The sequence below is a fragment of the Symphalangus syndactylus genome, chromosome 12, assembly GCF_028878055.3.
Source record: "Symphalangus syndactylus isolate Jambi chromosome 12, NHGRI_mSymSyn1-v2.1_pri, whole genome shotgun sequence".
NCBI classification, from domain to species: domain Eukaryota; kingdom Metazoa; phylum Chordata; class Mammalia; order Primates; family Hylobatidae; genus Symphalangus; species Symphalangus syndactylus.
In genome coordinates, this window is record NC_072441.2 from 121,665,094 (window position 1) to 121,693,048 (window position 27,955).

At 44.1% G+C, this 27,955-nt stretch overlaps 1 protein-coding gene across 2 annotated transcripts in view; it reads right to left on the bottom strand.

Annotated features, from left to right (window-relative positions):
* Nucleotides 1-1,246: 1,246 nt before the first annotated feature.
* The window catches only part of ASTN1 (astrotactin 1), a 311,909-nt gene continuing 285,200 nt past the window's right edge, over nucleotides 1,247-27,955 (bottom strand). For both annotated transcript variants that reach the window (XM_055254545.2, XM_055254543.2), the window contains exons 19-23: nucleotides 24,275-24,426; nucleotides 22,801-22,936; nucleotides 16,749-16,849; nucleotides 9,052-9,235; nucleotides 1,247-4,681 (exon numbers count right to left, since the gene is read on the bottom strand). In XM_055254545.2, the coding sequence (XP_055110520.1) occupies nucleotides 4,444-4,681; nucleotides 9,052-9,235; nucleotides 16,749-16,849; nucleotides 22,801-22,936; nucleotides 24,275-24,426 (811 nt within the window). In that variant the 3' untranslated portion in view covers nucleotides 1,247-4,443. The remainder of the gene's footprint in view (nucleotides 4,682-9,051; nucleotides 9,236-16,748; nucleotides 16,850-22,800; nucleotides 22,937-24,274; nucleotides 24,427-27,955) is intronic.

The window sequence follows — 27,955 nt, forward strand, 5'->3', positions numbered from 1 at the left end:
AGTGGCTTAAGGCAATTACCATTTTATTATGGCACATAACTTGGTGAGGGGGGCAGATATTCAGGAGGAGCTTGCAGGGTGATTACTCTCCTTCATGTGGTATTGGTGGAAGTTGCTTGGTGGTATGCAACTGGGATACCACCAGTCTTGGGGTCTCAATACAGCTTCATTCACCTGTTTGGTGCTTTGGCACTGTTATCGGAGCTGGGACTGTGGACCAAGGTGCTGCCACGTGACCACTCCAGCTTGGTGGTCTCAGCACAGTGGCCTTGAATTTCTTAGGTGGTGGCTCAGAGCTCCGAGAGCAAGAGTTCCAGAGAAGCAGGCAGAAGCCCTAAGGCCTTTTACGACTTAGACTTGAAAGTCACATAGTGTCACTTCCATTACCATCTGTTGGCCAAAATAGTTATAAACCTGCCCAGATCCAAAGGGAGAGGCAGTAGATCACACTTTATATGGGAGGGGTGTCAAAGAATCTGTGGCCATGTTTTAAAACTGCTACAGTCATCATCTTCTTTTAATTGCCCCTGCTTGGGCAGGGACTTGGATTCTGATCATTACTTTTCAAGAGGACCTATTAAGTCCAGGCACTTACCACCTGATTGTTGAAGAATTTAAATAGAATCACATATTCTGATAGCAGCTGACATAATCTCTATTTAAAGTGGCACTGTAGAGAGAAAGAAAGAGATTACGTATTTTGGGCTACCCACCATGAAGCATTTCATAAGTCAGCCTTTCTCAAACGCTCCTATACACTGCAAGACAGGAATGTGTCTGGGAGGGCCTTTTGCAACATTTTTCTTCAACATTTTTCTTAAATGGCCAGAGTATAAGTTTCAGCAGCTCTCACAGCATCCTGTACTTCTTGGTCATAGTTCTCCTCACCCTTGTGGTGACAAGTTCAACGCCTAATTTTCCCCACAGGATGCCACACTCTCTGATAGAGAACAAGCCTGTATCCTCTGCATCATGCGTAGTATCTAGAATACAGCAGCTGTGCGACAAATACATTTCACTGGCTACTTATTTGGAGAAGGTTGTAGAGAGAAGATGGGACTCACTACTATTTAATGATAAGTTTATAATTTGCTATGAAATATTTGATTTTTTTTTCCAGTTAGAATGATGTCTATAAAGCCCATTATGTCTGGAATCTGAAGTGTAACATTTAAAACCTTAACAAGTTCCCTGAGTCTAACCAATTCACTCAGATTACTGAAAGACACAACACCCACATACCCACTGCTTACTAATAGCTTTGTTTTATTATTCAGTTAATTATTTCATCTTTTATAATCATACAATAATTCTCTTTTAAACAACACTGTTATACCTGAAGATGGTCACATTATACTCTTTCTTCCTTCTACAGTAGTAAAGTGTTTTTCTTCATATTCAGCTTTTAATAGAACATTTGAATATCAAGAAGTGTAGTTAACTAAAAAATAATGAACGGACCAAACTCCATGGAAAACGATTGCACACTCAATTAAAAGTCTAATGCTATTACACTGGTTCATGTACATTCAAGAGGAAACTCCAGAGGTCTTGGGGACATGGGAGCTGGGAGAGTGTTGGTGGGATATAAGCACCTCCCTTAAGACCTGTTTGGCAGCTTGAAAACTCGAGGTTGAATACTGGTCGAGTATCATCACCCTTTCTAGCCAGGATGGGTTCCTTCGGGCAAGCACTGGGAAAAGTCAGCAGGTTGAGATCAACAGTATCTTCCAAGGGGAAAAAATCCTCCAGTCAATTGTACAACCATCCTAAGACTTTCCCCTGCCCCACTAATATCAGCCTTTTTAACTTGAATGTAAGTAGGAGCCAGTCATAGGAGTTGTGTGCATTGTGTGTGCACACGTGTGTGTGTGTGTGCACATACATACACACATTCAGTGGGGAGAACTCAAGGGGAAACAGGAAGAAGAAAATCTTGGGGAAAGAGGAGGCCAAAAAAGGAGGGTCACAGAAAGAGGAAGTAAAAGATAAAGAAGGTAGAGGAAATTGGGAGACCGAGGGAAAGATAGGAGAGAGGAAGATAGTGTGCCTAAAACAAAAACAGAAGGAGAGGGTGCAGAGGAGTGACTCTGATACCTGCTTCACCCTCTCCCTGGCCTGTCAACTCCCACATCACCCACTTCTGGGCAGGAAGGCATCAGCAGCCTTACCCTCCTTTCACTCAAGCTTAAAATACTGTGTTCTGCATGGACATGAATAGAAGGATGGCAAAACAGTAGCAGCAAAGAGATGCTCTGGGCCCTGTCCGATTGGCCTGTCACATCTTCTCTGGCAATGGTGAAATATTTGCCCCTTGAGGCACTTTAACTGAGGCTCCAGCATTTGCCACAGGTGGGACAGCCAATTTTTCAGCTGATCTTTGCTTTGAAAGTAGGGGAATCTCTGAGGCAGGTGCATCAGAGAGTTTGAAATAAATCCTTCAGTGTTTGGACAGAAGGAGAGAGGAGAGTGAAACCACCCTGTGCTTTATCTCAGCCTCATCACAGGCTTCCTTCCCACTCATGAGGGTGGGGAGGAGGGCCATGTGCAGTGGAACTAGGGGTCCCAAGGGTGCTCTAGCTCCAAAGGCTAAGGGCGCACTTTGGCCCCTTCTCCTTCCACTGCACAGAGGACACGTCCATGCCACAGATGCTTGGGAAAGGTAAAGCTCTCTGGGCAGGTTCCCTGTGGGGCTGAGAGCTTGGACAGTTGTGTGCTAGATAATACTGAAAACAGAACTGGGTATCCCAGAGTAGCTAAGATCCTGTGCCCTGGAGACCAACAGCCTGAACTCACACTGAAACTCAGTGTGAGTTACAGTGCACAAGGGATTTGGGGCAAGTTGTATAACCTCTCTTTGCCTCGTTTTCCTCAACACTAAAATGGAGACAAGAATAGCACTTTCCTCAGGAGTTGCTGTGAGAATTCAATGATACCTAAAGTGCTTACATCAGCGCTTGGCATACAGCAAACACTCAATATAAATGTTATCTGTCATTATTACTATTTAGAAAAAAAACAATATAGCTCAATGACTAGCCTTATAGGTCTTGCATCTGTTTCCTGACCGTTCTCATATGTTTCCAAATGAGGAGCCCTGGTCAAAAGCCTGGTGGCTGAAGGTGTGTGTTCAGGCCACTGAGTTGTGTGCGACACCTAAGGCCATTGTTAGTCAACAGGGCCTTGCCAGGCTCTTTCTGAAAGGCTGGGCTTCCTGTTGGCTAGGCCACCATTCGTGACCACGCCAATGCTTGGGCTGTGGGATGGAAACAATGCTCTAGACCTTAACTGCAATCAGTGGTGCTTCCCTACACAGAATCCCAGTGACCATGGTGGAATCCTCCTGCTTAGGGTCATCAGAGAAATGATTTGCAAAACTAGCAACACAAGCAAATTTAGCAAGATGGGGATGAACAGAAGTTTTTTGTGATCAATAATAGCTTTAGTTCACTGTAACACTGATATGAAAGTGTTGACCCCTCCTGGACCCGATCAGACATTGGCCAAGCCTTACCTGTCCAAGGTAAGAGGTGTGGGGGTTAAAGATAATCCAGGCACATGGATATATATTGGTAGGCTGGAGAAGTCTATCCAAAGGAAGCATGGGTTTTTTTAAAAAACAATAAACTCCAAGTCTTTTCTAGAATGTGGACTGCTAACTAGTCTCCCAGGTAGACTTTTCTGAAGGTCCGTTTGACAGATGGCATCTTGTTCCCTCTCAAAGATCACGTTGTTCAGAGGAAGGGACAGAGATCTGACAGAGGGAGATTCAATCCCAGCCCTGGCTTAAAATAAGGAAGGATCTCAAAACCCAAGTGGTCCACTGGGGCCTATAATGAAAGCTGGTTTCACCTTTCGGGTATGGAAATAGTGATAGCAAGGCCTAGAAAGAAAACCAGGAGGCACAGACAAGGGCCACCTTCCCCAATTTTCTAATTGTCTTTCTCTGTGAGCAGGGCCAAGGCTCCCAGAGTGAGATGCTTCCTGAGGAAAGTTTGAGGGTGGGGCCTGAGGCAGGCCTAACAACTTTCTGGCCTCACCTCTGTTCCCAGTTGCAATGGATTTAGGAACTGAGTGAGCACAGGGTGCCTACTTAATAGACTTTTCATGGGGAGCACGGCAGAGCTCTTGAGCGTTTTGGTAAACTTCTCGGGGAAAAAAATGAATGGAACAAATTAATGGCAAAGCAAATCCCAAAGTAATCCTCTAAAGAAATATGGCACTGCATGAAGCCACTGGCTGGCAGATTTCCCAATCATGCAGATGGAGAACATCATACTGAAGAAGTTCTGCAGGGAGCAAGGATCACTTTCTCCCTGGTTTCGATGTTGCTGTGGAGGTTTCAATGTTCCATTAAAAAATATTAAAAATCCACAGACCAACCCAGATGGATCCCTCCTCTTTCCTACTTCATTCTGGCAGCAGCTCCCTGGCCTTATGGAGCTAGATCTCTTTGCTGTCCCCATAGTCGTTGTAGGGGATACTCAGGGTCTGCTCCTCACACGTCTTCCTGAGGTCCCGGCTGAGCTCCGCCCAGTCAAGTCCGTAGGGTTTGATCTCGCTGTAGCGGCACCCCAGGTACTTGAGTGAGCTGCGCCGCAAGCTTATCTTGGGTTCCTGAAGGAGTCCATTGCACCAACTGCTGAGGTCCCCAAGCTGGGAAAGGATGAGACCAGCTTTCCTATGGATCAAGCACAAAGGATACTTAAGTTAGAAAGAAGAGAGGGTCGGGATGAGCACAGCTACTGTTAGTGTGAGACTCTAAACTTCAAGAGGGCAGAGTGTGGTGTGTTTTGCTCCCTATTTTATCTTTGGCACTTAGAACAGTGAGTCCTCCATAAATATCTGTCAAGCAAATGAATGAATAAATGAATGAATGAATGAATTGGATAAATGTTCAAAGTGAGCAAGCACCAAAAAGAAACAGACAAAATGCATAATATTTTAGTGGAAATGCATGCCTTTTAAAAATCATAGAGTTGGCAGGTTTGAAAGACAAATCAAATCAAGTTTCTTTAAAGCTTGTCATTTATCATCACTAAATGACAAATAATGTGCTTGACTGGATATTTCCCTTTCCAGTGCCGCTTCTGAACTGGTAGAAGCAGCTGTTATGTTGAACTGAAAAGGATATTAGATGTGACCAATTATGCCTGGATGGAAGTAGCCGTAGTGTAATAAAGGCAAGGACAATAATGCCCTCAGTTCATGTTGACACAGGATTATCCTTTGGGTAAAATGCAGACTGTCAGTTGCACACATCACCTAATTAACCTCCAGGTGAGCTCATGCTCCATTTCTCCACCTCCCTCAGAAAGTCAGGAGGCCATTATCATTGTCACTTAGCCCCAGTCAAAGGAGAGGGAAAACAGAGCAGGTGATGAAGGTCACCTGGGCCATTACAGATTCCTGACAGAGAAGGGAGAGAGGAAAGCAAGGTGCCCCAAGTTGTACACACTGGAAAGGAGTGACCCCCTGGGCCAGCAGCACAGAGTGTGAGAGCCTCTGGCATCTAGGTTGGGGGAAAGGACTAGCAACACCATGTCACTGGTGCAGAACAGTGGCACTCACTTCTGGTGTCATAGATAAAGAAAGCCTAGAGCCAGTTCTCAGACCTTACTGGATTTGACTCTGAATATAGGAAGAGTAAAAGATCAGGATCCCCTCATTCAGTTGTGTTTTTCTTATTCTTTAAAAATGCAAGTAACCAAGGAAAGAAGACACTCTCATTTGAAGGAAGGCACTCTCATTTGAACAAGGTCTTGTGACTTGGAAAACTTAGTGAAGACTACTGACTTGGAAAACTCAACAAACACTATTCTTTGCAGCGTTTATTGACTGCTAGTCTAACTCATGGGCAGAACCACTCTTTTCTAGTTCCGTCAACAATTTGTATTAGTCCGTTTTCATGCTGCTGAGAAAGACATACCTGAGACTGGGCAATTTACAAAAGAAAGGTTTAATTGGACTTGTAGTTCCACATGGCTGGGGAAGCCTCATAATCATGGTGGAAGATGAAAGGCACATCTCACATGGCAGCAGACAAGAGAAGAGTGCTTTTGCAAGGAGACTCCCATTTTTAAAACCATCAGATCTCATGAGACTTATTCACTATCACAAGAATAGCAAGCATGGGAAAGACCTGCCTCCACGATTCAATTACCTCCCCCCAGGTCCCTCCCACAACACGTAAGAATTCAAGGTAAGATTTGGGTGGGGACACAGCCAAACCATATCACAATTCCTTCCAGAAACTGAAATTTTATTCACCTTATTCAGAGAGAGGTTTCAAAGAACAATAGCCACATTCCTTTCATTTCTCTTCTACTGTTCTGGCAGAGAGCATCACCAAGGGATGACCTCCCTGCATTTCTAAAGGGTGAGCTGGGAGAAGGGCGGAGATTGCCATTGGAGGAAGGATTTGAGCTTCAGCAGCAAAGTCAAGGGCTAAGAGTGGAGTGAAGTCATGGGAGGGACAGTCATATTTTCTCCAACTTCAATGGTGGGTCAGAAGAAATGAAACAAACACTCTGCCTGCTGACTAAATCATCTTGGGCAGATGATCTGTACTTTCCCTAAGAGCCTCTGCAGTTTGGCCAAGCAGGTTTTCCAAGAGTTGTCATCAACAAGAACTCTGGTGTCCCTTCCTCTCAGTCTGTCGTACTGTATGCCATTAGTTGTTGACAAGTTCATGGGAGATGGAGAAAGAGGGAGTGGCGGAAGAGGGAGGGACAACATCGACATCATCTTCAAGAAATGAACAAAGAACTCCCATCATCCTTCCAAAACAATGAGTTAAATTAGCCCATACAGCCTTTGTTGCTGCATTCAGTGCTCACTTTAAATAATAATAATAATAATTAATTTGGGATTGCCAAATTAATTTTGGAGCCTGTGGCTTCCTTACTTACTAGTGGTGCAATCAATGTTTTTCTCAAACTATTTTCAACCCTCAGCTCAATCTGGAGGCCTCATCGAGTTTTAATAAAATTGGATTGTGGTGAACTGAGGGAATCCTCTGTTTGCTCACAGGAAGTAAGTAGCCATAGACCCTTTTCTAGTCATCTTCACAATTAACCCCGAAGTGGGTTGATGTATTTCAAAACAGAGGATTTTTCCTTTCCTGTGGTTCTCTCTGAGATCCATGACACTAAAAAGCCAAATTTTATTTCCTGCAGACTAATGAAACTACACAATGTTGTCTAATATATAGCCATGAAAGACTAGTATTACACATGAAGGAACCTCCTGGGAGGAGAGTGTGCAGTCAGCAGTGGCCTTACTTTACAACAAGATCTACATTTCTTCCCCTGCTCACTTTCTTCATTAACCATTTTTCCTTCTGATTCTTGAGTCACAAGAGAGAAATTTTAAAAGCACTCCAAACGCCCTTAGAAATCAAGATGATATATGCAATGTTAGTGCTTTTCAAATTGTGACATTTATGTTCCCTGACAAAGAACTGTATATATACACTCAATAAATGTCAGAAGAGAGAAGGGAAGGGAGAAGAGGGGAGAGGGGAGCAGAGAGGAAAGAAGGGGGTCAAGAGGGAGGTAGAAGGGAGTGGAGAGGAGAGGACAGTTAGAGAATGGAGTTGATATTAGGGATGAGTAAGAATAAGGTAAAGATAAAGATAGAGTATGAAGTGAAGACGATATTTCTTAACATGTATCTACTTTCTAACTCTGGGTTTGTCTCTTATCAAAACTGAGACAAAACGAATTAAAAATCCCTTACATTTTTTCTCTCTGGTCTACAGTGGTGGCTCTCTTTGCCCAAGAACTATCACCCTTTATAAACAGGAAATTATTTATGGATTGTAGAAAAACCCTGCCAGATCTTACACATAAAATCATTTTATTTCAGGAGATAAACCTAATTTTCCTCTTTCCTTCAAAATAAGAAAATAGAATGTCCTCAATGATGGTCTTCTAGGAAAGTTTATAACTGCAAGTCACAGCAGGCCAAATGAGGATGATTCTCTCTTCAATTTGGTCAGAGGTCAGATGGATGGGATGACTTTTGGGTGGTACTTTCATTCTGCCCTATTGGCTGGAGTGAAAGAATTCTTTAAGGGCCAGAGGATTCCATAGTGTTAATTTTCTTCATTTCCTTCCTTCCTTCCTTCCTTCCTTCCTTCCTTCCTTCCTTCCTTCCTTCCTTCTTTCCTTTCTTCCTTTTAAGTTTTTCCTTCCTTCTTCATTTTCTTTCTCATTCATTCTTTTTTCTATTCTCACAGCTCTTCCCCTATTTTTATTTTTTCTTCATGAGCACCTAAATAATTTGGGGACATATAGGTACCAACATTCCATATGAAAATCCTTTTTTATCATATCTATCCGAAAATTTCAGTCTTTCCAGGGAAGTCTGTTTTCTCAAAGCAGCAATATACAGTTATGATTAACAGAAAAAAAGAAAAGTGATACATCTGTACATTCTTCTCATTTCTTACTTTCCAAGCACTCTATTCTGTCTGTGCAACCTAAAAGCAGTGGGCGTGGGTATTAGGCAGTCGTGGCCCCTGGGGCCAAGAGAAGTTAGCACACACTATGCGACCCTAGCTCCGGCCAAGATTGATGTCAAGATGGGTCTTTGGCTACTCTCATGTTGCATTTCAAGAGATGTGGAATTTAACTCAAAACAAGTATTTACAATGGATATAACATATGAAAAACCTAAATGCAAAAAATATTTTTAGATAACCTCTTTAATAAAATTCCAAATTTTCTTTCACAAGACCATGCTTTTGACTCTTTTGAGTTTTAGGGTTTGGAATGCAATGTCAACATGATAAAAAAGGAGGGCAAAATAGGTCAAGAGCAAAATTTTTTTTCAGAGTTCAGGAAAAGCATTCATGGTTGGACTGCTTAAACAGAGCTTATCCAAAACTAATATGCATGGACTGAACTGTCAAATCAGAGGACTGACGTCTCTGATTGCCTAAGCTCATCCAGGAAATCTCTACAACTTCATGGACACAGTATTACAGCACAAGAGGTACAAAATTTCAAGAAGTCTTTAAAAGGGTTGACTTAGTTTATTGATTACCTGGGACCTAACTCATCCTCACATCGCCAGGTGAATTCCCCAAAACTCTCGTAGTGCTGGTTATAGTGGTAGAGGACCCGGTGTAAGGTGGGGGAACCCAGATCCAGGAGGGTGTTGTAGGCGGTCTGCTGCTCCTTCCCACTAGTGTAGCCATTGAAGAGATTGTAGATCTTGTCTGCTATTTCTGATGAAGGAGGAAAAGGAAAATAAGTTCATATTTACATATATATAATAATATATATATACACACACATTATATATAATCTATATCATATAGATATATCACATATAAACATATGTAGATCATTTATAATGTATACATAATATGCATATATATCATATAGTATATACATACACATATATGTGTGTATGCCAATGTGTATGTATATACATATATGCATGTTTACTTATGTATGTGTGAGTATGCTGTTACTGAACGAGAATTGAACCCAAGGCCCGAAGAAAGTGATTTGAGTAATTCACTTTGTGTCTGCCCCACCAGGCTTAAGTTTTCTATTCTATAAAATGAAAGCCTTTGACTAGAATCTCTCTAAGGTCTGTTTCAGTTACAATATTCTTTCTTTTACTCAGATTTTCTAAAAAGACCTAGCTTGAGAAAAAAGCTCATATACTAACACTTTTTTGGCGAGTGCAATCCCAGAGAAGCAGGAGCGAAGATAAAGGGAAATGAAGCAAGAAAGAAGAGAAAGTAAATATAACGGAGAGCATGAAGGAGCTGGCCATGCCTTCCTGATGAGCTGACTGCTACATTTTGCAGGAGAGGATGTATGAACCACTGGTTCTCCACTGGGTCATTCAGGGGTAGAAGGAAAGAATTTATCTCCAGATTCCATCCATGATTGGTCTGAATGTGTTCCCATGGGGCATTAACAACCCTGCACTTCTAGGTAGCATGTGCTTGAATACCAGGGTTCCTGCCAAAGCAGCAGGGCAGCCCTGGCAGCGGGTGGTGGGCATTCGGCTCACGGATGAAGTGAGGCACTGTCAGGCAGTGCTTGCGAGTGATGTGAAGAGTCTGGAGTGGCCTCAAGACTGTGGGAAAGCAGAACCCTTGTCAGGACCACCTAGACCAGGTGCAAAGGCAGATCTGTGGAGACCCAGAAATGGAATCTAGTGTAAATGAGTAATCTTTCCATTTAATTTATGTCTCTGATATTTCTTCCTCAAAGGCATAAATTGCTAAATCTGAAGTTGGTGATGTGGCAAAGTGGAAATCATTTTGTATAGACGGCATTTTTTTCTTACAGAGCTCAAAGTACTTCATCATTAAATATTTTCTCTTTTAACTTATCCAATAGGAGATGTATTTACATTTTTCTCGCTAAACAGCTTGGAAACTAAGATCTGGAGAGAAACATTTTGTCTTGGATGCAGTGTTAATTCTGGGGATGAAGAAATGAAGTCCACAGGTTCCTAAGCCACAACTTGGCCAATGTGACCGTCTGTTAGCTCACAGGCATGCAGCTTGATTCCTTGTCAAACTTCCAAGTGACTTCAGCACTGCTGGTCACGACAAAGTCATCCTTGTAGCAGTTTCCAGAGTTGGAATGAATAAAATTTCTACCTTTATCCTGCCCAGACACTTCAATTATTTCTTGACTTTTTTGTCTTACCTGTTGCCTATGAGGACAGGAGCCAGATTGTATGCCCTTACTATCCTGAGTGGCTAGCACAAGGCCAGACAATCTAGTAGATACAAAAATGTTACCTGAATGAATACAACTTAAACCTTTGGGAACAATTTAAATTTACTTTGGGGAAGAATTTCACACTGATATCTCTCGATACCAGGCGACACCAATCCTGTAGCAACAAAACTTGCAGCCAGCATATTTAGCTGCATTGCAAATAACTCTAGTGTAGAAGTCCACTTAGATTTTCAGGTTGTTAAAGTTCTCATATTGTTAAAAATGGAATTAAGAAATAAAGAGGATAGTGATTTAGAAAATAAATATCTATGGTATCTCTAGTTGTTTATCGAAGGCCTATGATTGCCAAGAACTTTGCACATGTGAATTCCAATCCTTATACTACCACTGAAAGACGGATATGAATGTGCCTGTTTTACAAATGAGAAGATTTGGGAAAAGGCCAAGTTACCTACCTGCCCAAGGTCCCACTGCCAGTGTGAGATGGAGTCAAAACTGAAAACTACGCCTATCTGCCGTTGCTATTGTGTACTGATGCGTGGGAATAGGTGATGTATCATCAATTTAAGGTACAGGAGGCAGAGTCATGGGATGGAAAATCTGGGATGACTCTCTCTAGTCATGGGCATTGCCCTGATTGGGCCACAGATGCCAAGAAAGAGGGAATCCTAGGAGCTGTGCAGGGGGTCGGTCATTTCTGAAGTTGAGATAAGAAGAGGCCAAGGGACTCTTCTAAGAGCTGTGTTGTATTCTATGGGAGGCAAGGAGCGCTTGCTGAGAGAAGAATGGCCAGGGGGAGGAAAAATGCTGGTGATAAGACCAGAGCTGAGATAGGCAGATCTGGACTTCCTCTCCCACCCCTGCACTGGTGCCAATCTGTGCTTACTTCTTGTGATAAGAAAGAACAGTCCACATGCCAGGCCCTGGTTGTGGTCATCTTTGCGGAGGAGCAGTGATGGCTGAGGAGGTGCCTACCATTCTCATAACATAGTAGTCATATCCAGCTGGAGAAGACTAAGGGCTCCCAGCTTTTGCAGCACGTGGGACAAGACCAGTTTCCACCACCAATCTCCTAAAACCATGATATTCTAGCTCTTGGGTGTGCCTAAGAGCCCACATCAGTAAGTCAGATGCTGTCTTCAGAAAGATCTATGCTCCAGGCTCCTAGAGCATGAATATTTCCGGCTCCTCCTATTTCCATAGAAAGAATTGAGAGAATTTCTTTTGTTAGTCTTCATAGCATCTCAAGAATTCACTAACTCAAACAATGGAAAATAGTATAGGTATTTTTAGTTATAATTTTACTCCATTGCAGGTTCACAGAAACCTTGAGTTATTCAAGACAGATACCTGTCTTCTCTCTCTTTAACATTCATGATGTTCAGAAATAGATAAGACGCAGGTGAAAATATGGCAAAGAGCCTGTCTACACAGCCTCATCACAAAAAACATGATTAGAAAAGAACTGAGATCTCTCAGGCAGCAGGGTAAATTAACAAGGCTGAGACTGAGGCTCTCAGACCCAGACACCATGGCATCAAATGGAGCTGGGCCACACTAGCTGTGTGGCCTGGGACAAGTTACTTAACCTGTCTGGGTCTTAGTTCCCATGTCTGTTCAACGATGGTTAATAATACATACCCTCCAAGATTCTTGTGAGAATAAAAGCTATATTAAATGTCAAACCTTTTTTTTTTTAAAAAAACGCACAATGTCTAGACATAGTAAGCTTGTATTTATTTATTTACCAAATAAAATTGTTTTCGAGTGCTTACTATGTGCCTGACAGTTTTCTATGTACTTGCGCTATGTTGGACAAAATTCCTCACCCTTATGGATTTACAGTCTGGTGGTAGGAGACAATCAGGTCAGGTAAGCAATAAACATAGTAAATAAGTAAAATATAGTGTGTTAAAAAGTGGGGAAAAATAAAACAAGAGGAAGTTCCTCCTTTCACAGCCTCTATATTTCTGTGAAATCTGTTCTCCAACAATGAAAAGGAGACCCAAAAGGATTTGCCAATGGGTTGGATGTAGAGGATGAGAGCAGGCAGGGGCCGCTCCACTGTCCATCATGTCAGCCCCTTGCTCACAGTCCTCCAGGGCTTCCCACTCCAATCCCAGGCAGAGTCCAGTGCCCTATTTTGATGACCAGGCCCTATGAAATCCTCCCCACACTCTTGGAGCTCCTCTCCTGCTCTTCTCCCTCCCACTGTTCCTCCTTCCTCTTCCTCAAACATGAGCCAAGAATCTCTGTACCGCTGCTCCCTGATCTGGAAAGATCTTCCCCTAGATTTCTGCATGACTTTCTCCCTCACCTTCTTCCAAAGCCACTGCAGTTAAAATTCTACCCTCTGCACCTCCTATCCCACAGCCCTGCTTATGTATCTCCTTAACACATATCGCCATCTGAAATATTATACACATTACTGTTGTGTTGTTGTTGGTCATCCTTACTAAGATATAAGCTCCATGAGACAGGAGGTTTGGCTCCTACTGCCTAGGACAGGTATTTAGTAAGGGCTTAATGTGTATTGAATGACATAATGAATTCATGAAATAGGATTATAAAATTCTTGAAAACAGATTTTGATTCTAATTACTTTTGTGTGTAGCATCTAATAGCAGGGTTCGATAAATGGCTGTGGAAGGAGCAAATAAAGGGATGGATAAACATTTATGTCTGCATCAGGAAGAGAGAACAGGCATCAGGGAGGGGTGGGTGAGAACTAGCCTTCCCTGGATGAAGCATCATGAAGAAGGACTCTCAGAAGGCCATGGCCTGACCTGGAGTCTGGCCAAGAGGGTTGATCTTATTACTCACATGAGCTTGAACCTACTGGGGGAAGGCTGGTTTCAGCAAAACATCAGTAGAAACTTATTTCCACGGTGGCTTTAGTGTCATGATGCAGGAAAATTCTTCAGAGAAAGTATCTAGTTTAGGATAAATCTTCACATAAGGGATGAAGTCTGGCTTTTAGGTAGATAATGAGGAGCTGAAGTCATGCTCCAGGTCACTTAAAAGGTAATTCCCATTTGTTATTAGATTTAAACTCAGACCTGAGTGCTACGAGATCATATTTATGATCACCATCTGGGTGTGAGGAAGACAAAGCATATGGTATTTTGGTAGAACTGCTAGAACTGTATTAATTAGCAAGGATACCCTCAATTAGTCTAACTCATTAATTCTGGATTTACCTGCACAGGACACCTTCCTGGCTGAAGGATAACAGGCCCTGGGAGTGTTATTTCACTGTCTCAGGACTAAATTGGCTCTTCTGCTCCCAGCTTATCTGCTGGGATTTCAGAAATTCCCTTTATTAAGAAGCACAAGCAGGCAGAGTGCATCTTGATGTACTCTGGAGGGCTTGGGCAGACCCGAAAGAGCCCCGCATGGAGAACTGTGTAGTTGTCTGCTCCCAGCAAACTTCCCTATATGGGCCACTCTTTATTCTAGAATTACTTTCTACCTATCCATGCCTGCAGGTAGCATCATGCTGCATCCCCTCCACCTGCTAATCACCTCCCTGATGTCCCACCACCCACTGCCTACTCCCTGATGTCCCACTACTCACTGCAGGCTGTGCTGCCTGCAAAGACATCAGCAAACTCTCCAACACAGGAATAGCGGAGGCACCTTCTCACTACCTGCCTCTCTCTGGCTTAGAAGAAGAAATCAGCAGACAATGAAATAAGGGTGTCATGGGTCCTCTGCAGACAGTCTCTCATCTGGGAGTTTTCAACGCCAGTTTTCCTCATCAGGGAATTGCAGAGACCTTCGAAAGTCATTCAGTCTATACCCTATAAGCCAGCAGCACTCACTCCAGAGGGTCTAAAAAGGGAGTGTTTCGGTATATAACTTGAACAGTCTTTTAAAATGTAAGCCTTTTCTTCTTCACCAGTATTTAGAGACAACGGGAAGGGCTTCAGTCTTTGACATAATAACTCTCTAACCATTTTTTGGTAACATGGACAAAATGGGAATTGGGTAAAATAACAAGTGTGAGTGCTGGTTCTGCCAGATGCTTTGTGATCTTGATCACTTTACTTACTCCACTCTGAATCTCAATTGCTGCATCTATAACATGGGGGTATTGTGCCATTCCTTCAGTAAATACTTATTGACTTCCTAGTAGACAGCAAGCTCTATGGTTGGTTACTGATAATAATGGCAGCTAACTTTTACTGAATAATTATTATATGCCAGGCACTGGGTGGTTTTCTCTATTTTAAATTAATTAAGTCATTCAATTTTCACTAGAACTTCATTAGCTAGGGTACTATCTCCCCCATCCCCAATTTACCGATGAGTAAACTGAGGCATGGGGTGAAGTAACCTGTTGAAGATCAAGCAGTTAGATGGGAGGCAGGCATTTGAACCTGGGATGTTGACTCCAGGTTCTCTGCAATGAGTTGGTCAACCACACTGCCTCCCAGGTGTTAGTGACCTAACAGTGGACAAAAACAGACTGGGATCCTGCTCTCATGGAGCTCACTGTCTAGTGAGGTAGGCAGGCATTGGACACATCATTACAATAATAAATATGATGAATGTTCTGAAGAATGAAACATGGTACTGGAGGATACTTTATTATGGCTCCTCGCCCTTTCTGCCCTGAGGAAGGAACACTTGATATGAGATTTGCAGACTACGAGGTGTTCATCAGCTGACAGGGTAAGAGAATTCTAGATAATGGGACCAATGTGTGCAAAGGCCTCATGGTAGAATGAAAATGGTTTTGGAAGAACTGAGGAAGGCAGTGAGGCTGGAATGCAGAAATTGGCTAAGGGAGGGGGCCGAAGTGCCGGAGAAGTGGGCTGGGGCCACTCCATTTAGGTCCTAATGTACCTGTTTAATATTTTTGTCACAAGAGGAATGGCAATACATGAAAGAGTTTTAAGAAGGGCCCTTGATATGATCAGGTGTCTGTGTTGGAAATAACCCTACCGTTAACACGCTCTGCAGATTAAAGATGAAAATCTTTTCAGACCTTGTACAGTGCTACGATACTAGTGGTTTTAATTAATGGGAATCTAGGTCACTCTTTCACCTGTGATTTTGCGTCATCACAATGTCACCCCTTGGACATTCTGGGATTATGTCCCTCCTGTCGATCTAATACACCTGGAGTCAGGAGCCATAGATAAGGTGATTTAAAGGATGTCAGCAAATCAGATTGGACACAATATTTCTCTTACTGAAACTTGCACAACCTAAAACTTTCAGCATCAATGTTTCTGTTAATATGCAAATGCTGTCCGTTCAATACTACCATGTTAGTGGTTGATAAGATCACTTAAATTAGTGCTGGAGCCCTGTAGAAGTGGTGACCAGGATGATTAAAATTCTGGTTATAAATAGGGTGTAAAAACCTTAGAACAGGGGATGTTGTCAAGACCAGCCCAGCATTGTCATGAGGAAAAGGTAAGCTTTGTGCAATGGATGTTGACTGAAGACAAGCTTTTCTTAATTAACAGGGACTGATCCTGCAGGGGAGCTTGTACTGAAGACAGCCAGTTATTTATCAAAGAACTGGCCCACAACAACTTCAAAATACAGAATTAAAAATTTTGATGAATTTTTGCCAGGGATGGCAGGATTTAGCAATTAACTCCAAATCTGCAGCCTTGCTGTATACGCTAATTCAAAATAAGCTTTCAGATGTACAAAAACCTATAAACAGAGTGAGTGACCCTATCAGTATCCTGAGGGCAGAGATCACAGGTACTTCACTACATACGTAAGCACCTGGCATATAATCGTGTATGCTAGGGGGCTTCATCAGTGTCTCCTATGGGCTCCTTGACTTATGACTATGTGGAGTAATGCAATACGATGAGGACTTTTGCCAGCGGCTGAGTATTATTTCCGGAAAGGCAACGCTCCTGCACTGGGCCTTGAATTCTCCTTCCCTGCTGAACTCCAGCTTGTTCCATTCAACTCTCTTGGTCCTTCTGTCCTCATAGCAAGGGGGTGTACCTGGGGCATCCCTTCAGAAACCCTGCTAACTTCGATGCCTCTTACCTTGAGCTTTGACATCATCCACCACGGGGCATGGGGTCTTCACAATCACATCGCTTGGCCTGGAGCGCCGTCCCGTGTTGTCCACTCCCCACAGTGTGAACCTGGCAGGGAGTGGGAGGGCATGGTTAGCAGAAACAGTGTGGCTGGAGGCTAGATCTCTGTGGCCCTAGCTCATGGCCCAGCTCTGCCTGGATGGGCTGCTACAGACCTGGATACTCTTGTCATTGTGGGTCACGTTTACTGCCACCACCCCAGGCAGAAAGATGCAGCCTAGAGCCTCTCACTGCTTCCTAGTGGGTCTTGGGTTGTAATTTGCTGTCTTGGGCATATTTTTTGGCAGAAAGCATCATGGCGTCAGGCACTGATTCTCAAAGTGGGGCCCCCAGACCAGCAGGACCAGCATTACCTGGGAACCTGGGAGCAGCAGACCCTAGCCCAGATCCACTGAATTAGAAACTCTAGGGATAGGAATCAGATCTCTGTGCTTTCCCGGGCCTTCCAGGTGACTCTGGTGCCTGTTAAACTTTGACAACCACTCAGGGAAACAGTTTATGTCTTTGGAAACAGATGGTCAGAACTTGGGTTTGAAGCCACATAGTTATAGTGAATGCCTGTGAAATGGAGATGATAATAAGGCTACTGCCCACTGTGGACCAGAAATCCAGAGTGGAAACATTGCAGTCTCCATGACAATGTGAAGACATGATTCTACGAGCCCTTTCCAGGAAGAAAATGAAAACCTGGCTATTAAAGGCTGAAAGTAAAATTTCTCCTTGGATGGTGGAGCTAGATGGAGAGGAAGAAGAGGAATTCCAGGTTCTGCCACTGAGAAGGGAATCTGAACATAACCATGGCAATCAGCTCCGGTGCCTGTGCCAAGGGCCTCTGATAACCAACCCAGTCGGTCTAAAGAAAATCATTAATATCGCCTTTCTTGTCACTTTACTTTCTGCTGCGTCACCATGGGAGGCTGCGTTTATTGGCAAGTATTGATTTTCTTTCCTTTTGGTAGAGTTACAGGGAGGGAGAGAGGTGAAAAGGAGAGAGAGGCCCCGAGACACGGTGGTCCAGTTAAATGTCAGCTGGGTGTGGAACAGACACGCTGGTGAAGTAGAAAATATATAGATAATTGCCTAATGATTCTGGCAAGAAATATGCATTTCTCTCAACAGAGAAAAGACAACCATGGTCCACCACTCCCTCCCTAAAAAGACATCCACAGAAAGGTCAGTGTGAGAGCCTGTGTGCCCCGATACGTCATTTGCCTTCCCTCTACCTTCTCCAAATTCTCATGCTGAATCATGGGGGCCTCACACAGGCAGGCCCCATACCACCTGAACACTGGTCTGCTGGGACTCAGAATGTGATGACCTGCCTGGATTCAGGACACAGCAGGTTGGGCCACACCTGCTGGCCTCCTGCAGGACTCCCACCCCTCCTTGCTGTCAGACCAGGACCACGTGTGCAGCCCTTCACTCCTGTCTGCAACACAGTGGCTCAATCCACTTCACTGGCCTCTGCCTCATCCCCTGTTCCTGAGTTCTGATAAATGGTCTTACCTAGTACTCAACCCCAGCCTGACCCTGATTCCAAACCCAAGGTCTTCTCACCCTTGTCTCCTTGCCTTTCCTCTCCTCTAAGGTCGGAGGGGGCCCCTTGCACCCAGCCCCTACAGCTTCCGGTGGTGATGCTAGGCTGGCTGGACCCCTAGCAGTGGCAGCCATGAAATTTTCCATCATTTGGCCCCACGTGCCATATGCTGATGCCTCATCAGCTTCTGGTACGGTTTCTAGAATTGGGAATGGGGCCACCAAACCCAGCAGCTGGTGTATCTGACCAGCCCTGTGTAGAACTAGCTCTGTTCCTGGTTCAATCCCACAATCCAGTCTCAGGTCAGGCACCAACTCCCTCCTTTGCCCACCTGCTCTAGACCACCTTGACCTCCCCTCTCAGGAAGGGGCCTAAAGGTACTGCTCTGCAGATTTCAGACTTGTACCTTGTAGTCTGGGACTTCCACAAGGCGAAGTTCCCCCTTATACCCGTGTTTCCTCCACAGAGTAGCAAGTGAGAAAGCCCCAGGATTAGCAATGTCATACAAACCTCGGTAGCACTGCCCTCTAGGGGCCCGAGTGAGCCCCCTTTTCCCACAGAGGTCCTGACACCAGGGCCCTTGTGCGTAGGAAGGTCCATCCCCTGCCCAGAGGTAGGGTGGCTTTATCCTTGCTGCAGACTTGTGCTGTGAGCCCGGTTCTGGCTATCAGTTCTCATCAGTGTCAGGAGATAGGAAGTCCTGTTCTCTCCCCAGGCTGATGCTCTCGGGCCAGCATGGTCACGGGGCTGGGGCATGGGCCTGACCCGGTCCTCTGTTCCTCGCAGTTTGCTCTCCCTGCACCCCTGACTGTGTGTCTGAGTCCCTAAGTCTAGGCGCCTGTTCTGGTTTGCGTTGCTGAGGCCCTGCCTGCCTAGCGCCCCATCCCCTGTCATTCTGGCCCTGCTTTGCCTGTTCCTGCCTGACTTCCAGAGCCCTGAGCATGGCCTTGGAACTCAGGTCAGGGCTGCAGTCTGGCTACGTGCAGCTCTGGGCTACACAATGCTGCCTGCAATATGTTAAAAGGTCACTTGCCCTAGACCGTCTATGGCTGCACTCCAGCCACCTTTTGTAGCCCACCATCCCTTAACCCTGGACCCTTAATTTCTAAGTGTCCTTGGACTATGATGAGAAACATCCTAATTCGTTGTCAGATGGACCCCTTCTCTCTCAGCCAATCCCCACCTCTCCCCTCCCCAAGCTTGCCCAAGCTCTGCCCTGTGGCCTGTCTTGCTATAAGTTCCAGCTAAACCGTATTGGATGCTGACCTAGGATGAAAATACCTGTCCTCACATTAATCCTCACATTACCCCAATGGGGCAATCAGTGCAAAATTTAAGTTCTCCAGGTCTTTCCACTTTTAGTAGTATATTTTATTTTTAACATGAAGCAGGTATTAGAAAAGGAGATGCTTCACTTAACCTTCTGAGGAGAGTCGGGGCTTGACCTAAGCGCCATTCCTCGGTAGTTCCAAATCCCTCAGTCTTGGAGGGCCCACTGAAAGAGCAGTCAGTTTATTTCACCATCATGGCCGGAGAGCACTTTACACATTTCATGTGGAAATGCCATGTGCGGTCATCTCAGAAAGGCCTTGGCTTACCATTAGTGTTATCGTTTCTACCACTGAACACTCAGCACCCTGAGGGTTAGATGGGATTACTGGGCAGAAGAGATAAGCCCTGCTCCCAGTCAGAAGGCTCATGTGTAAGTGTATTTACTGCTTTGTCCAAAACTCCTGGGCTTCTTCCACCGCTGCCTGGCTGGGATTGTTCAGCCCACAGCTAGAGACTTGGTGATGACCCCGACGGAGGCCTGTGTGTGTGTGCACTGAAACAGAACAGCTCTGCTTCCAAAGGTGGGTCTTAAAGGCCTGAAACTTGATGTGAGTGGAGGACTCGTTAGCCCCCTGCTAAGGACTGGCTGTCTTGCCTGCTACTTTCCCACTTTCCTTCTCCAGGCATCGTGGTTTCTGCCCATTCCTCCGATTTGCCTCTCTTTTTTCTGAATTATCTGTCTGCTGTCACACATCTGGAAAGAGAGCAGCTCTCCTGTGAGCATGCATCGTGATGATGGGGCAGTGGGTTGAAAGGCCCGTGAATCACCTCCCTACCCTGGCCTCAGTTTCTTCATTTGTAAAATGAATAATGCTGGACCAGACATACTTTAAGGTCTCTTTCAAGTAGGAGCTCTTCACTGTTTTTGGACCATGGATCCTTCTCAGAATAATGTTTTAAAAAGCATTAAATAAAATATACAAAGTGACAAAGGAAGCCAGCTAAGCAGAAATGCCGTTCCACCTCTGTGGATCCCAGGTGCAGAGCCAGCTCTCTGCTTTAATATGAGGTAATGAGGTCATGCTCTGAGATTCTCACGGTAACGTAGAGCAGCAGGGAGTTAAGATGCAAGGCTTGCAGGCCCCAAGCAACTAGCTGTGTGATTCTGGGGCAGTTACTCCGTTTTCTTGCACCTGTTTCCTCAATTAAGAAATGGAAACAATACCCCTAATCTCACAGAGTCAGAGAGGATTCTCAGTCAGCACTCCATTAATGAAGGCCGCCCTCCTCCCAGTTTATAGAAAGAAAACTTAGTTGGAGAAAGTTTCAGTGTCTTGCTTACAGCCATTTAGTGGTTAGGAACAAAAAACCAGGCTTGCAGCCCATGTATTCTCAACTCTTAATCTAGGGCTCTGTCGCTATCCCAAGGGCTGAAGCGCAGCTCTCCTGGATCCTTCCGGGAGAGGAATGTCACTCCTGGCCGCCCACACGGCCCTCTTCTTGTGATCTGCAGCGCCACCTGGTGGAGATTTGCTGTTCCTTCCTTAGCCTCCTGCATTGGCTCCAACTTTTCAATAATCAGCATTCATAGTCCGCATTTTATGAAGATGTAGGAGGGACATAATGGGATATCAGCAAAGACAGCTGGAGTGAGAGACGGTATTGGCCTCGGTCTCTGATCAGAAACGCAGCCAATCAGGCCAACATGAGGAGGGTCGCAGTGTGGGTAATGGCTGCACTCCTAATACTGCTTCCTGTACATAGGAACTTTGGAATTCCTAAGTAACAGTGTGACTTAGTCACAACTGAAGGACGACTGAGCCTTTACTATAAACGATCATTCAAGTTTCACTGAGTTTGAGATGCCTTACAGCAGGTTAGGTGGTCTGCACTCCCAAATCCTTGTTCCTTTCACCCGCTCCCCTCCAATAAAGGGCCACAACTGCCCTCCATTAAAAGAGCCAACAAGAATCATGGCATTGGTAGAATCACCCGAAAAGTGGACCAACATGGTCTTAGTATTCTCATCTGTGTCTATATCTACTGTCGAAATCCTCTAGAATGTCACTTGTGTTTACATACTTTCATCATGCACGGCCCATAGCAACATCCCTTTTTCCTATATTGAAGACATTCAGCCTGAGCACTGAAGTTCATCTTGCAATCAATGCCACTCAAATTTCTAGTGCTTTTCATCTCTGAACTCTTTAACTGTGGAAATAGAAATGATTTATTCTGGAAACCTTGACTCTATTCTCGTGATCTCTGCAAACTGTTAAATGTTTTTCATACTGATGGGGTCACGAAGTCTTACAACGACATCACTATGAATTCTGCCTTAGCACTCAAATTTTTCCATCATGATTTAGATTCTATCATTATCTCTCCTTTTCTGGCATCTTTTACATCTCTGCGTCACAAACATTTTACAATTGTTTCCAGAGCACAGGGAGAAATGGGGAAGAGTTCGCAGAAAGAATAGGGTCATTCCAAGGGCCATGATATAGTTCGCTGCATTTCTTTGAAGAAAAGTGCTGCCCATTTCTAACATTTATAAATTACTTCAATGCCGTTGGAGCTAGCTAGCTTTCTAAAGCAGAGTTATTGGTATTCTATGCCTTTCCTCAAAAATGACTCCTTGGACTTACAGCATTCTATCTTTCCAGTCTCACTTTCTTCCTTTCCCTTTTACTCACCGTCTGCCTCTGCCCTACTAGACTACTTGCTACGCACCTTCATGCTTCTTCACCTTTGCCTTTGCAGTTTCCTGAGCCTAGCATACCTTTTCCAACACGACTCTGTTGGTTGAAATTCTACACAACACAGTTTAGTTGACATCCACTCTAGTTAGAATTAATCACTTCTTTCTTCTATTTTACAATTTTTTTTCATTTTTTGCTTTTCTATCTACATTTATTTAATTCTGCCTTAAGTTAAAGTTAGTTTTTTATATATTTCCCCTCTATGTTGCAAACTCCTCAAGGGACAGAACCGCATTATCTTTTTAGATCCCCCCATTCCAGTGCCTAAGTACTCGAGAAGATTCTCTATAATGCCACCTGGGATAAGATTTCAGAGACTCAACATGTTTTGCTGAGTCTCTAAAGGAACTCAAGTAGCAAGAAGAAACTGGTAAGAAGCCTTGGGACTGTCAGGGTAAGAAGTCACTATGTAGGTATGTGTTACTCACATGTAAATGGTGTCAGGTTCCAGGCATCGTATGATCAGAGAGATGGTGGTGAGCTGCTTGTCTGGCACCTGAGATGGCATTGCACAAGGAGACTTTGCTCCAGAGATGATGTCGTCCACAAAGCTCAGCACTGTTTCTGCCCAGAGGAGAAGGAATGGAAAAAGCATGAGAAACAATGATGGCCAAGCAATGAGGAGATAGATGGAGTCAACTCAATGAGAACTTAACATGACAATGATTTGGTCCTCAATCTCTAGAGTAAAGAAAGGAGACTTATAAGGAATGGCCTTTTCTATTTCATATTTAACCACTCAGAGCTGTCTAGAGTTAGTTCAGACACAACTAGGGCAAGAGGTACACATCACACCTGAGACCTTTTTTTTTTTTTTTGAGACAGTCTAGCTCTGTCACCCAGGCTAGAGTGCAGTGGTGTGATCTTGTCTCACTGCAACCTCTGCCTCCCAGGTTCAAGCAATTCCCCTGCCTCAGCCTCCCGAGTAGCTGAGATTACAGGCATGTGCCAGGGTTTCACCATGTTGGTCAGGATACTCTCGAACTCCTGACCTCCTGATCCGCCCACCTCGGCCTCCCAAAGTGCTGGGAATACAGGCGTGAGGCATAACGCCCGGCCAGAGCGCTCCTTTATAAAATGTTCTTGGCATGGACAGAGATAGCATTCTGGTCAGTGGTCCCTGCCATACCTCAGCAATACCTGTGCACATCAGGCAAAGGGCCTTGGAAGAAGCGGTAGGCAGCTCTCTATGCCTGAAGGCAGCTGCGTATGTCTCTAACCCTCAGTGGCAGGCTCACAGTAGCTGTTTATTTTGAATTAGATTGTTGGTGCCATCATCCTGCTGGTGACCACATCCCATGCATAAGTTTTTGGGATTATGAATGTTGACCTTTCACTGTGTGCAGGTAGTGAAATATTAAGGCAAGGAACATTTTTCATGGGGTGTTTCCATTCCGTTAAGGCTTCCCTCTTACTAGCTGGACCTGAGAAAAGCAGTTTGCTTCAGGAAAAGACATGGGCCAAACACATCTGTTTGCACAGGCTTTTGCCTGGAGGGGGGTTATTAGCAAAGGAATTTTTTTTTCTGTAATCATGGCAGTGGTTAGCAGAGAATTGTTTCGTAATTGCGGGCTAGGATAACTAGTGTATTGTATTGTTGTTTCTTTGTGAGTGTGCCTAGAGGCAATGAAATGGACACCTCTTTTATAAACAAAAAACAAAATCAAAACAAGGCTTTGTCAGATGCTCACCAGGCAAAAACTCTTAAATGGACAAGATGGCTGCTGCTTGGAAGAACAGCTGCTTCTTGGAGAAGAAGAACAGCTTCTTCTTCTCCCTGCTCCTCCTGCATTGCCCTGGGATACTGGGGACCTGGAGCAAAGCCATGAGGCAGGGCATTTTTCTTTGTTTTAGTTTTATCACCTTGGATCAAGACAAGCCCATGAAGTAGAAGGTGCTCACCTGTCTCCACTTTGGAGTGGTCCATCCTGTCAGTGACTTTCTCTTGACGGAGGAGGTAATCTACAATCTGCACCCCGATTGGTGGCTCTGAGTGTTCCCACTCCAGGACCACAAGAGTGCTGCTGGGTTCGTGAACCGTGGAGAGTCTCAGCCTGTGTGCAGACAGGAAGGAACATGAAACAGAGACACAACTGTGACTCACTTTGGGCACTGACTACCTCAATTGTGATACTGTAAGCTTTTCTTTCCCAACCAACTACAAAAATGATCTCTTTGAGGGCCTGTCTCTTTCAAAAGATAGTAATGTTTTTGAGGACTCTTGAGATCTATGTTTTATGTATTAAATGCCTGTTACATATTATAAACTCAGCCAATAAGTGTAAATAAATAAATCAGTAGGTGAGTCAAAGATTAATGAATGTCTGCATATTACATGGGTCAGAGGATAGGGCTTTTGGAGTAGTACTGTTTTATATGGCTGGAAAATACCATAATTTCTAGATTTTCTCTTGAAAAATATCAAGAGAATGTGTGTATACTGCTCATATAAAGACGTATTGAAGGTGATGTCCAGAATCTCAAATTAATAAGGCCAGAGTTGGTTTGGCTTCCATAACCTTATCAGGATCTGCCCTGCTGGTGGGGGAAACCCCAGCTTCCCTTCTTGCTATGGGAACTAAACTATCCTTTTCTCCAGGCCATCTGCTAGCTGGACCTTGGAACAGGTTCAGTTTGGAAGTGCTATTCATAGGGGGCTTTACCGGACAAGAGAAAGTTGGCCACATGTCAAGTTCTCCTTGGAGTGATGTCCTCTGCCTGCTTGCCCAGATTCTGATTTCGGTTTCTGTCTTTGCTCTTGGGTTTATATGGATATCCTGGTTCCTGATTCCAGCCTTTCCTTGCTTTTCTCACTTCATACTCTCCTCATTCTTTACAAGTTGCCCACATTTACCACTGTCATGCCTTGCCAGCTCATACCTCTCTGTACCTCGCAGAAACTTAATAATCCTTGTTGGCATTCACTGGTATGGATCTCTTAATTGTCCATGTGGTTTCAATTCACAGCCGCCTTCTGATTTCTTGTATGTGCCTTGGGTTTCCCCTCTTTCTTCCAATTCTGTGTTTCTTTCAAGACCACTGGATTCTGGGAATGTTCCCCACTCCTGCTCACTCCAGCCTCCCTCCCTTACAAGTATCTCTGCCATTTATCTCATCCTTGGTTCCCAGATCTCATGATCATTCATATTCCTGGCCCTCCTTTTCTCTGCTCAGCTCACAGGTGCCTGTCTCAAGGATCACTGTGCAAGGTACTAAGAATGAATGACACCAAACCATCTGCAATCTTCAATTTCAATTCAACAGATATTTGTGAAGCACCCATTTGCTACTGGGGATGCAGTGGTGCACAAGCCCATCCCAGTCCCTTCTTTTATGGAGCTTAGTGAGCAATAGAAGCATGCAATTATACATGTGATTATAATAGTATGTGATAAGAGTTTCAAAAATAAATTATAGTAGGCTGTGGGCACAAAAGTAAGGAATTCAACTAGTGGGAAAATAACACAAAACACATGCCCTTCTGTTAGTGAAGGAGTGCATAGTTTGCATATGACATTAAAGATGGAATAGACCCAAAACAGTGCAGATTATTGACAAATTCATTAATTAGTGTCATATGCAGAGTGCTGTTTTGAAAAAAAAAAAACATTAGGGACATTAAATCAGTTAGATTTCTGAGAACACAAATTCCGTGAAAATATGGACTAAATCCAGCCTCTTCTGAGAAATAGAAGTGTATATGATTTTATGATTTACACAGACTTGTGTAAAACTAAAGTATATTTTCCTTTCCCACTGAAATTAAGGTTTGCTACTGAAGGAGGTGATCAGTTGTCAAGAACAGGAAAGTCCTTAATAGACATTTACTGTTTATGAAAATTTAGCCCAATTTAATCTTTTGCAATAAGATTTAGTAAACACAGGTTTAAAAACAAAATAAGCCCTGGGACATTATGGCTGGATCTTGTGTCCACCTGATAACATTTGGTAGCTTCAGTATTGTTTCAGAGGTAGCTTTCTCACCTGGTGAATTAGTCTAACAGCAGCAGTTCTCCTAGTGGCTCCCTTTATACTAAATGAAAGAACTTTTATTAATAATAAGCTTGATTCTCTTTTAACTCAAGAAGTCCAATCGTGACTATGAAGAACAGGAAGCCAAAGGCTGGTGTATCTACGGCCAAAGGCTGTAGGTATCTAAAACCACCTACAGAGAGAAGGAAGACTGTGGACAAGAGAAGAAATTGGCTTGTAATGACCCTCTAGTGCTGCATTCTCCTCTTTCTCTGATTTCTTCTTGCTCTGTCCTGGCCCGTTAGTGCCCACCCGCACCTGCATGAAACAGGCCAGAGGGCAGCCTCTCAATTGCTGGTTTCCTATGCGGTCTGTTGCTCCTGCCTACTCAGCCTTTCACTTTTGCAGGGCCTGATCTTTACTTCAGGATTTCTTTGCCTTACCAGCCCCTGGGGTCACTCTCTTCCAGCTTGTCATGCCAGCCCTCTTTATTAGATACAATATTCCTGTGGCTTCAGTCCCATGGCAGATGCCATATTAGAGGCTACAAGGGATTCTTGTCTCAGGTCCTGGCCCTCAGCTTGGCCAGTTCTGTTTAGCCTTCCATTGAGGGGAAGGAGATTAGGCATGTCCATTCTCAGACACCTTTGTAGCACTTCATCCTCTTCACCCCCCAAATGCAGACTCTCCTGTTGTTCATCCCCAGCCCTCTGCTCTTCCCACTTGATTATTGTTCTGGAGCACTCTTTCATTAGAAAGCTGTGGTTTCATCTCCCATTTCTCTGGGGTTGACTGAAATCTCATCTCTAATATTTACTTTTTTGCAGAGCTCCATCTTTCTTTCTGCACACTGAACATCCCCACACACTCAGCTACCCCATGACAGCTCCAAGGCAAGCCTAAATGAAACTGGCTTCCTCCTGAAACCTGCCTATCCTTTGATTCTTCTTTGCTCACTGGTGGCCTATTCATCTTCCCAGCCACCAGTGTCAGAAGTCTTAAATTCACTTTCCACTTTTCCTTTCTCCTCACCACTACTTCAATCAGTCACCAAGCCCTGTTGGTTTTGCCCCAGATCATCTCTCAATTTTATCCTCTCCATACTATAATGGCCAAGAACATGCCTCTTAACCAATTCTGCTTCCTGCTCTACCACTTTGGAAAAGTCATTCAATCCATTTGAATGCATTTTATTTTGTCTATTAAATGAGCAGTATCTAACTGCTCCATACAATGCCTGGCACCCAGTAAGTATTCAATGAGTGATTATGTCACTGGTCTAGTTAAGTTCTCGGTGTAAATCTCTAACTTCTTCCATTACAATGGCACTTTTCTCCCCATTGTCTTCTAGTTATGCTGTCCTACTTTCTCCACCTTCAGGGAGAAGTTCAAGCGCCACCTCCTCCACAGAGCCTTCACCATGGCATCAGTTCAGACTTGACCATTCCCCTCTTCACCCTTTCTTTAAATGCCTCTCGTTAACACTTGTCACACCCTTTCTTCTACTAAAACCATCTGTGCTGCCTCCCTTGGTAGATTGAAAGCTCTCTGAAGGCAGGTATTGTGTCATATTTTTCTTTCTGTTTCCCAGTACCGAGCCCATTTCTTTGC